Genomic DNA, 11973 nt, shown 5'->3' with positions numbered 1-11973 from the left:
CCCTGAATCCTTTTATTAGCCTTACACAAACGATTGTGGAAGTTCTTTGAGTGGTGGCCACACAGTGTAGGCACCCTAAACACTCAGGACTTGTTCAAATGGGTCATATTGCCCAAGGCCTGAAAACTCCCAGCCCAAAAACCAGAGCTGCAGCTCTCTTGAGGGGAAACAACCAATTGCTTCTGGAGCTTTTGGACCAAACCCTCCCTCTCAGCTAATTGGGGAGAAGTGGAAAATGAACAGTTATTATCACTGGAAGCCTATAATATGTGCTCTAGTCAGTGCACTCCCAAAGGGGACACAAGAAACTGTAGACAACTCTGAGTTTATATAGGTCCAAGACATTTTATCTTATTTATAGTACAATGAGCTTAGTCTAAAACATATATCACACATAATATCTACAGGGCTTTGAGTCCAGTTCAAATGCAAAACATTTTATTTTTTTGTTGAATACACTGTGGTACTGAACAGTTGACTGCTGTGTTTTCCTTTGCTGCTTGGCTCTGTGAGGCTGTTGGCTGCCCATACTGTTGCTCTCATATTCTTATTCATCCTCCTTCTCAGAGCCACTGGATGTGTGTAAGAAGCTACAGGGACATCTTATCTATGTCTTACAGCAAGCAGGAGCTCTGCAGGGTCTTTTGCTGATATGGTTGTCCATTATATGTTTATTATTGCAAAGGCATTCTAAATTTGAGCAACCTTTTTGCATTGCCTTTTCTTTTTACTGCTCTTAGGCAATTGGAAGTTCTGAGAGAATAATATGAATATTAATATTAATTAACTAAATATTTGAACAGCCTTGGGAAGAAAGCATGAACTGTGCCCTCCAGCAAGACTGTAAAAGACCCAGTGCTCTGACATACCCATTCAGAAGAGAAACACAAATTAATCTGACTTGGGAACTTGCATTACACCACATCTGGAGTTTGCTCGTGTGCCTTGAGTATGACCTTTTTGTTCTACAAGATCATAATTTAAAAAGGAGAGACAGATATGGAACTGCAGTGTGCTGTACTGCTGCAGAGATCTAAAGCACATTCTTTTGACTTTTTTCAGGCTTTAAAATTTCAGGATTCTCTCCATCTCTCAGGTATCCACTGTACAATGCCTTTTAAAGTCAAGATACAAAAATCTGTTTTACAAATTGAGAGTCATATTCAAACTCCTCAGAGGGAGGAACGTTTGCTGTATGATACATTTTTAAGGCCTCATGAAAATTATTTGCTCCCTGATTAACTGCTTAAAAAATTAATGTACATCTCAGTTGTCTGGCAAGATAATGGACACAAAATAATCTGAATATTCCATGGATTGTGCTTTCAAGCAAGACCACAGATGAGCTGAGTGGTGACCTTGAGAAATGCTTCTCTAAATATTCCATGCAATCAGAGAGTTCAGGATTTTGCTGAGAGGCTATATGGATGTATGGGTGTGTGGAGATAGGACTGCTTAAATGAATGTGTGGAAACTGTTTAGACTTTTGTGGAAAACAGCAGAATGCAACCAAAAACTAACAGAGGCATAGAAAGCTTGACCACAAACCTCCTGCAAACAATCAGGGCCCAAAGCCAAGACCGCCAAAACAAAAATACACTATAGCACACAGGGTGGGTAGAGACCTCCTGAGGTACTGAATTGACAAGTTACAAATTTATTAAAGTCATTTGTTACATAGCTTTAGCATGTATTCATATTTGAAGTGTTAAAAGGGACTATGTTGCACATTTTATCATTACATCTTATTTCACCTTAATAAAATAAATATATATATATATATATATTTTTTTTTTATTTAAATAAAAAAAGATCAATCTGAAAATATTAAGTTTAATTTAGGAACTGTGAAATATTTCTGAAGTGACACGTGGTGTCTCACTTTAGGAAGAAAAACAGTCAAGCAGTGGTTATGTCTTTACAGCTATGAGATTGAAACTGCCTGAAGTTGGCGTGTTCTGACTGTCAAACCATGAGAGACGTGCGGAAAAGAGGAGGAGTTATCACCGATATCCAAGCGTTCATCACCGAGAAAAATCCCTCCCTCCCTCTCTTTGAAGAAAACTGTGCTAGTTTTTATAAAGGAAATGCGCTGAACTTTCTCAGGACAGGGGGCTTTTTTGCGGGACGCAAGTTCCACAAACCCAGGAATATACCCATCGTGCCTTAAAACACATCATTTTGTCAACTTGTAACTACTTCAGATATACTCGATCAGCAGTAATGACGGCAACTGTTGGATCTCATTTCTTCGACTTCGAAATGACGAATAAGGTATGCATTTTTAACTGATCTATTTTGTACATTTATTGTGCTAGACCGTTCGATACAGGCTGTAAAAACAACTCGTGTATTTCAAACTGAAAAATGCACACTGTACTTTTTTGTAGACGCAATCTTGCAACAGTTGAGCCAAGAGCGTTCAATCTTGGATTATTCCCCCTTCTTAAGATGGTGTCTCATGATCTATAATAATAGATTAAGAAAAGATTAAGACTCGCAAAATGACACTAGCCTCACTTCACGCTTTTAATCTCGGTTTTACGCATCACATATGTATGTTATGATTGCGATTGACTCGATCAGCCAGTTAACCAAATAGCTGGGCCGCTGTTTCCCTACAAAATGAGGCTGAACAGGATTTGAGTTTCAGTATAAGTAATTTTCGTTGTTAAATTGGAATAGTATATTGATTGACCTAAGCAACAGTTCATCTTGAATGTTTATTACAGAAACATGTCATTGATTCATTTCCATATTATAATTGCATATTAAATGTAAATATAATTGCATATAATTGCAAACTCAATGGACATTCTATTTCATGGTATGGGTTTTGGATACACATTACACTTATTTTTGTATAAATATCGTCTTTCTTATGTTTTTATTATAATACAAATATTTAAGAAGGATAATTACTAGCCTACTAATACCTTAATTAAAGTTACCTTGAAAACATTGTTTATGTTGTTCAAAAAAAATTAGTTAATATCACTATTTATATGATTCTTAGGACAAATCCCAGTGTATGAAAGGTTGTACCCTAATTTTTAAAACCAGTTCTGGGACCTTTATTACTAGCTCTTTTCAGTCATTTAATCTTCAATGGAGCTATATAATAATAAGACTTTTTTTTAGCTAAATGTTTTAAAGGACTATTATCTGTACTCATGAGGGACATACTCTTCTGAGTGCAAAATTATAGTCACCATGACTCTAGCAGGTGGTGATGGTGTATCATCCCCTCCTAAAGGTGTTATTTATGGTTGAATAAAAATGTATACTGAAGGTGTGGAATAAGACAGGTTGAAGTTTAAGAACAGATTCTAAGTGAGCCCTGAACACTGACAGCTTTAACTGCTACTGTTGTTCCTGTTGTCCTATCTTACCACATAAGATATAAGATGATGGTAAAGCATCTTCAGGTCCATCTCCAACACAGTGAGGATCCAGCTGAATGTCCAGTTTTAGCAATCTCCTCTGATGCTTATTATTTTCAGACCAGTGAACTGCTGAGCTACAGCAGTGGCTTTGCTCAGCCACAGGTGGAGTCTATCTTCTGTACTGGTGCTGACAGACCTTTCTCCACCTCTGCTGCCTCTCTGTTGGACAGAAACGTCATCAGAGCCTCTGCAGTGAGACTTTACCAGTGCCGCCACTCTGAATCTATACACAGCTCCAAATGTAGCACAAACCATCTTACGAGCAGCTTCAAGATGGATACCCCAACCCTTAAAAATGGCAGCAACAACAAGGAGAACCGTTTCCGAGAGCGCTCTTACTCTGAAACCAGGGAGTGGCTGAAGCCAACGACTTCTAGCTGCGTTAATAGTGGTGGGAGCAGCCAGACTATCTCCAGCCGCTACAAAACTGAGATGTGCAGGCCCTTTGAGGAGAACGGCTCCTGTAAGTATGGCGATAAGTGCCAATTTGCTCATGGGCTGCATGAGCTGCGCAGCCTGAGCCGCCATCCCAAATACAAGACAGAGCCATGCCGCACCTTCCACACCATCGGCTTCTGTCCCTATGGTTCACGCTGCCATTTCATCCACAATGCAGAGGAGTGCTATGGGCCTCCCCCTCTCACCTTCAACAAGCTGGAGTGCCCATGCCTCCAGCACAGCTGGAGCTTTGCTTGGTTTCCTAGCTTCAGGGGGACCACAGACAACCCCACCTCGATTACACCCCCACCCTTGTTTTCCATGGAGGAACTGACAGAGTGGCCAGGGAGCACCTCCACCTACTCTAGCCAGGAGTTTGGCAGCCTGTTTGGGCCAAACATAGATGGGCCTCCAGCCCTGGACATGCCTGCCCTGCCCTCACCCACCATGCCCTTTATGTGCCCAATGTCACAATCCCCTCCAAGTCCAACAGACTCCCTCTCTGACCCTGACAGTTACCAGAGCAGTTTGGGCAGCTACAGTGATTCTGAATCTCCAGTGCTAGATGCTACACGCAGACTCCCCATTTTCAGCCGGCTGTCCATTTCTGATGATTAGGAGTGAGTGAGATTGAGGATTTGTGAATGTAGAGATAGCATGATTGCCACCATATCGTTCCCTCCTCTCCGTTGTTTACAGCAGAGAAGTGGATGGATGTAGCAGTAAAGTGTTTTTCATAGCTACTGATTCAAACCAGAATCCTTAGTTCCGTAAGTAGCACTGACTTGAGCCTCACGGGCCCAACAGTCCATTTTAATACAAAACAGTAGTAAGGTTGGTATTTATGTGATATCTACGTTTCTCTCTTTGCATGAAAAACCAAAATACAAATATAGTGAACATGACAAGGTCCTTGTAACAAGGTAAAATGTAAAAGAATCTTGTTTAACCAGATATTATGGCATTGCATTGAAGCCTCTTCCCAGTACAGCAGGCCTTCCTACAAAAAAAACTAGGGAATGCAATAAGCAGCTCCCAATGTCCATAACCTCAGGTAAGTCTCTGTTAAATGGCTAAAAGAAATGGCCTTCCATTATGTAAAGTGCCTAGACCTTGTGCTACTTTTTCTATACAAAACTTGGATGTTTTGCAAAGAATCAACAGAGATGTGAAATGTTTTCTTGTGGTTCTAAGATGTCAGTCAGTATGTGTTGCTGCCATAGTAACAGTCCCAAAAATATAAGATACCTGAGTGGTGTATGCTATAGTTTTCAGCTATGAACAAGAACTTTAGTCAACTTTCCCTTCCTCTCTTGTTTGACAGACTCAGTCAACTTCACAGTGTTTAATTGTCAAGTGTCTAATTTTCCTCCATTTAGCACAACAAAATGTTCAGTCATTAATTCAAAATTACTACATGTATTATGGTTAATATATTATTATTATTATTATTACAGCAATTTTATTATTGTTCATATTTGTTCTTTGTAAAAACTTTCAGACTGAAGGTTTATCTTGGCAGGGCTTATTTAACTTATAAAATTATTTATTACTGATTGTAAGCATTTTTTGGTTTGTATTTATCTTGATAAAATATAAAATATATTTTATTGTTTTATCATAAATTATGACTACCTGTATTAATAATAAAATTGTGTAGACTTGTGTTTCCACAATTAATATATGAAACTGAAATGACATATTGTAAGAACACAATGATATGTTTTGAAGTGCAAAATTTAATTTAATTTAAACAAAATGTTGCATTTCATTTACTTTTTCCCTCCCTGATGTTGGACTGCAGTTTTATTTTGTGTGTGTGTTTGTGTGACTCTCTGATCTCCTGTAATGTGATGATGACCATGTGGAATGTAGCCTGAGTTTTCTTGACAACAGTCCTATTCCTTTAACTGCAGTGTTTAGGATAGGAGTCTCAAAGCACTGATTTTTCTTGATATTGGCAAGGACAAATCACCTAAATCAATATAAAACAAATCTCATGTGTTGATGGCACTTTGCAACTTTAAGCACACTGTCATGCATCTAAAATAGATCACTGTTAAGAGAATTACTGTAAATATGCCTCTGTGTATTTACTTTGGTTATTTTTTAATCTTTCATCAACAATTCAAGGTCATCTTTTCCATTAGTGTCTCTTACACATGATGTGCTTCCACAAAGATGTATTTTTAGATCATTCTAGCCACCTGTACATGCCAGAAGAATGTTTAGAAAGATTGTTAGAAAAGTAAAGGTTAACAGGACTGAATTTGAGAGCACCTTTTGAATGTATCCTATTGTAGCAGCCGAGGAAGCTCACTACAGTAGTTCATGTTGTGTCTTTTGTGATGACAAACTGCAATATAAACCAAACCAATTCATATTTGTAAAATGTAATATATTCTTTCTAAATGTGTGACTGATATCAGCTCAGCATCAGGCCATCCAGAGAAAGGTGTTTGTATTTTTTTAATAAAGGTTAAATAAATAAAGACAGTCATATTAGTAAAAAGTTGGAATACTGTTGACCAAATGCTTCAAGAATCCTTGCTCAGAGAATACAGTTTTAAAAAATTGCTGCCCTTGTGTCATTCCTCCCTCTGGCACCATAAGCCTGTCAGAGCCATACAACCCTTCCCAGAATCCCCAGGAGAATCAGGTGTACTTCTACAGTCAACCATCACCCAAATCAACATCAAGCTCACATTCATCCTCATCAGAATATTAATTATGTACAACTGTTCCTCATTGCCGTGGCTATTAAGACTTGTGTTGCGTTTATTCCAGTATGAAGTATTGCCCTTGTTATTTCAGTGCATACTGAGTGGTTCATTGTGTTTTGTCCTCGCCTGTTTCCTGACTGGCTTTTGGATTTTCCCTGTTGGATTTGGTAGCTTGTATTTGTGTTTTTTCTCTGGCTTTGACTTGGACTGTTTCTGACTCTCTTCCTGGTGTACCTTTTGGTTTGGAATTCTCATTTTACTGGTTTTGACTTTGACCTGTTGTCTGTTACTGGATCGCCCTTTCATCATTAAAAACATTTACTTTTATCTGCAAGCATCTGGCTGATTCTGATCTGTTACTTATCCATTACTTATCTCATTATGTAACATTATTTTAACTTTCTCCTTCGATAAGGTTTCTCCCCTAAAAAACTGAAATCATTCTTCAAATAAAGTGATGTGCTTTTAATGCAAACATGCAACATGAGACAGGAAAAGGCTGTTGCCCTCTGTAAGGCTGGGAGAGTCGTGTTTGGCTGTTATCTTCCCTCTGACTGCACTTGTAAGCTATGGCAACACTTTGTGATCCACTTCCTTCAATAACAGCAGCTTCCAGCCTAGTTAGTTAAACATTACTGGGTAATATATTTTCAAAATATTTATGTAACAGCATTAATCCAGACTCTGTTAGCAGTTAATATTTTTTTCTTTTACATCCCACTTTTACCAAAACCGGTGTTATTAGATAATATCTATGTTAACATCTCCGATTCAGCAAGGGTAAAACTGAGAATTTACTGGAAATATCATTGTCAGAAATTGGCAAATTTTGTCCTTTATAGTTTTTCCATTAAAAATGTTCTGACATATTTGAACAGTGCTATCAGTCCAGAAGGTAAACTGGAAGTGGAGTTTAGTTTGAAAGTCAGTTGGCCTACCATGCTCCCACCAAAAAGCAGTACCCACAACACAATCAAGAACTGAATAGATGACACCCTCAACAACAATCAAAAGCCTTTCTAAAGCTGTGTGTGTGTTTTAATGGCAGCTGTGGTGTTAAATAATGTTCATACTGCACACTTTGTAATTCCTTTATCAGCTGTTTTCCCTCATTAGAGTGTGCAGAGGACTGTGAGTACACAGAAGTAAACTCACCACAAGAGGGAATATTTCAGGGAGTTTTAAATAAGTACAAGAGGAAGGAGTGGTTATTTGCTTAACCTTGTTAGACCTCTGTTCAGACCTCTGACAGTTCTGAAAGGCAGAAAGAAGGAAAAAATGGAAGTGTAAACAAAGGCACAGCCTCATTAAACTATGTAATTTGTGAAATAAAATAATCAAATTTCACTACAGTGCAAATTCCAAAAATTCAGCCATATCTGATACCTAAACTGACACATAAAGTAAAAGTGTATGTCTGATGTTTTTGAGTTGGGTAGACAGTGTATGTTGGAGTGGGGGTTGAGATGGGATGCTGTGGACTTTGTTCTGTTAGGACTTTGACTCTGATTTGATTTTTCTGTTCAAGTCTGAAGCATTAGCAAGTCTCCTGTCCTGTCTAGCTGGTACAACACCCCTCCCTCCCTGAGCACAAAATGGATGTTAGGAGAGTGGATACACACACACCGCTTTACCAGCCTGCACAGCTCTGATATTACACACAGCTGAAATACACACCCATACAAAGCCACAGAACATGTCGGTGTGGAAGGTAGGGGTTGGGGGTGCTTAGATAGAGATAAAGAGTGAGACATGGTGGGAAGCAAGGTGAGAAAAAGAGAGAGAGAGAAAGACACTTGAAGGTGCAGACATGGCCTGTTGTTGGTTCTGTCCCAGTTTTGGTTTCCTGTAGGCAGACTGCATGAAAGCTCAGAGGTCCTTCGGTGTAGATTTATCTAAATGGGTGTCATATTGGAATCCAGCCTTAAAGTAAACATTTACAATGAATAGATGCTACACATATCCAAGCGCTGAATCTCTGAATGTTTGTCTAATAATTACTTATTTGTTACTTACCCCAGAGAATAAACAACAGTAAACTATGGAAAGGAGGTAGGTTGAACCAGAAAACGGAGGAACCACTCAAAATAACACCATTGTTAGTTTAATCAGGCAGACTTCCCTCCAAAATAGAGACCATGAGAACAGAAGTCATGGGAACAGCAGCTATAGCAACAGTCAGCCAAGGCCCAGAAGTAGTTGAGCAAGACTGTTGTCTTGTCTTATGAAAAAGAACTCTGTCAATCAGTAGCCGAGTGAGGCCAACTGTTACAAACACAGTAAGTCCTGAGGTAATTATTAGAGATGTGGCCTTACTCCCTAATCAGCTCATACAACATATCTAGACATTGGACATTGTGTGTTACACTGGTATAATCATATCTCCCTCCACAGGCATTTTAATTCAGACTTTATATTCCTTTAGTTTAAAAACATGATAAATTTTAATTATACAATTCTAACACACCCTTTCTTCCTCTTTTGCTTTTGATGACTTAGTTTTCCACCATGACTTCTTTTTCATTTTGAGTAATCTGAATACCAGGTTTGTTCCTTCCACACATACCTCTCCCTGGAATACCAGTGTTGTGCAAGTTAATGAAAATTAGTAATGCATTACATTTACTAGTTATTCCTATTAAAAGTAACTGAATCACATTACCAAACACTACATATAAAAGCATCATTTAAATGTTGCTTCAATTCTCTTATCAATGCACAGTTATTTTATTTTAGTTTGTGGGACAAAATAACAAATTTTGTCTACCATTTTCATTATCACTATGATGAAAAGTAAGTAGTAAAATAACAAAACACAATAGATATGTTTTAATAGGCCTGTTTATTGTAGCCGCAACAGGCCTTCAAATGAAGTACTTGTTCAAGTCTGTTTTAATATGGTTTTGTCAGTGTGAAATGAAATAACTGTTTCTCAGACATTTAGCATTAATTTCTTATCACAGAAAATAAATAAATGTGATTTACAAAAACAAAAACACACTAAGATTCATCATTTGCAACCATAAGTCCTTCAAACCATCTCAACTTATTCACCAACTGGGAACATCATGTTCAATAATGGTAGTCAAGCTTAAAAGTATTTTCAGCCTCACAAAGACAAACAAAATACAGTTGCCTTGAGATGCTATCCAATATAGCTCAGAGATATGATAATCTGGATATATAATGTTTAACAAACGTATCTTCAAATGGTGTAACAAAAATAATCTCGCTTCACCATTTAGCAACTGAAGATATCAGTAATGGTGGATAAAATTAATGTTTCCAGTTTTCAACCTCATAAGAAACTAAATGCAGATACTTTTCAGTAAGGCAGCAATATTAACAAGGCTACCACATCTCTATCCAGTGACCTACACCATTCCTAACCATCAAAGCAATGATTGTACCTCAAGAGCAGAAGCTTCTCAAACTGATCTACTAGCATGTTTATCTTTGGAGAGATAATCAGGTTTCAGAGGCTAAAGAGTCTTTCTGCTGACAAAGTGGATTAAGTGCCTGCGATATGTTTAAGAACTTCTCTTTATTATTGGAAACTGGTACAAAGTGTCTATCTCTGTCACTCCTGATTTGAGGTACTTGGTTATTTAGGTTTCAGCAGTGAAACTGGTGTCCTCATCCTCTTCAAAGGAAAATAATTCCTCCTTTTTGGTAGGAGCCAGGCACTGCATTGTCTTAGTTTTCTCTGCTGCTGATCCAGCTTGGAGACATGTTTTCAGCACTTTGCTACCAGTCTTTTCTTTTCCAGATCCTTCTTCTCTTGGTCGCATAACCAACTTAACCTGAAGTAAGGTAGTGTCACAGCAACCAGAACAGCATTTTTATTTTCAGTTGCCTGAAATAAATGACAAGAATTTAACAAGAATAGATAAAACATTATTACATTATATATTATAAATATAGTTGATATATAGCTATAGGCTACAGATTAATCACTATAAAATGAAACTGTGTTTATAGGTCTAAATTGTTATGCTCACAGTATGAGCTTTGCTCTATGTTTGTGTTGTGTGTTTTGTATATGTTTCTGCCTGTTTGTAATTGCGACCCAGACTCAGATTTATGTACAATCTGTGTTTTGGCTCTTCTACCTTGAGTCCATATATAGAATATAACCTTATACACCCATGTGAGTGAAATGTTAAAAATAATGTAATTGTGTGAGTGATTGAATGAAAGATCAGTCAAATGAACAACTAACCTGAACAACTGCATCTGATAGGCCAACAAGGATTGCAAGACCATCTTTAAAATCCAGGGTCATGAACATCAATGATTTCAGTGTCGGTAGGTTTGTTCTATAAAAACAATTGTCCTCTCCATGTAGAATGCCCAGTGCCACAGTAAGTGGCTTCATGGCAAAACAGTACTATTTGAAAAACTGATGTTCCCTTTCACTGATACATTTTAACTGTAGTTTGGAGTAGATTCTGTTCAATCCAACAATAGGTATCTCAGAAATTTGAGCCAGGGCATGGTAGAAAAAAAATTCAACCTTTAAATTTAACTAGTGCAAGGTACTATAGTATCCAGTTGAAAATAATGTCAACTGTGTGAAAAGTACTGTCTGGGAAATATCTTGACAGAATAAAGTATGTATTTGGATACCTGCAGAACTATATTATGCAGACCTGCAAACACACCTGCAGATATATGAATACAACTGTTAGATGGACGTTTTCAGGAACCCACCTAATCACATTGTTAGTTTAATTGTTTGGCCTTCCAAATGCCAATAACAGTCAATGATCTGGGTGGAGCTAGGTACTGAAGGCCCACCGCCCCAGAAGTTCAGGAAAGTAGGTGTTAACTGTCAATATTTGCTTTATAATTTTTTCTATTCTGGAATCTGACAGACACTATCTTGAATCAGTACAATTTTCTAAAAACAATTTCAAGCACTTTTACACATACTGTATGTTGTTGGAAAGTGGCCCAGCAAAGAATCCCTGATAGCAGAGACATCTTGGTGTTTTCTGACTTTTTAAATCAAAGGAAAAACAATATGATATAAAAGTTTATTGTAAAATGAATCGAAAAGATATAAAGTTTACAAAAACAAAGAGTAAAATGAAATTACCACAAATACTCCCTCCTTAGTATGACTCGCATTGTACTGAGTACCCACCTGCTTGTAATGCACTGAACAGGCAGGAATAATGGTGCAGTCTCTGTTCTATGAATGCCCCAAATGTGCACAGTTTTTCCAAAGAAATGTCTGTCTTGGTGAGGGTGCAGCCATATTTATTTTTGCCGTTACATGTTGAATAATAGAGGCTTGCATTTTATAGGACACACCTTTGCAGTTGGGTCAAGGACAGGCTTTTCAAAGCTTAAATTACAAA

The 11973-nt window shown here is 37.7% G+C and overlaps 1 protein-coding gene across 1 annotated transcript; it reads left to right on the top strand.

Annotated features, from left to right (window-relative positions):
* The first annotated feature begins 2058 nt into the window (after positions 1-2058).
* zfp36l1b (zinc finger protein 36, C3H type-like 1b) lies at positions 2059-6934 on the top strand. The gene is made up of 2 exons (XM_027000764.2): positions 2059-2274; positions 3504-6934. The coding sequence occupies exons 1-2, from the start codon at positions 2224-2226 to the stop codon at positions 4500-4502; spliced, it is 1050 nt and encodes a 349-aa protein (XP_026856565.2). The 5' UTR covers positions 2059-2223; the 3' UTR covers positions 4503-6934.
* The last annotated feature ends 5039 nt before the right edge of the window (positions 6935-11973 follow it).

The sequence above is a fragment of the Electrophorus electricus genome, chromosome 3 (assembly GCF_013358815.1).
Source record: "Electrophorus electricus isolate fEleEle1 chromosome 3, fEleEle1.pri, whole genome shotgun sequence".
NCBI lineage: Eukaryota > Metazoa > Chordata > Actinopteri > Gymnotiformes > Gymnotidae > Electrophorus > Electrophorus electricus.
This window is presented reverse-complemented; position numbering and strand designations above follow the sequence as displayed.

What these genes read in the sequence shown, in the direction of transcription:
- zfp36l1b (XM_027000764.2), top strand. Translation starts at nt 2,224, where the DNA reads ATGACGGCAACTGTTGGATCTCATTTCTTCGACTTCGAAATGACGAAT. An exon ending in ACTTCGAAATGACGAATAAG is followed by an intron (nt 2,275 to 3,503) that starts GTATGCATTTTT and finishes TATTATTTTCAG; the next exon opens with ACCAGTGAACTGCTGAGCTA.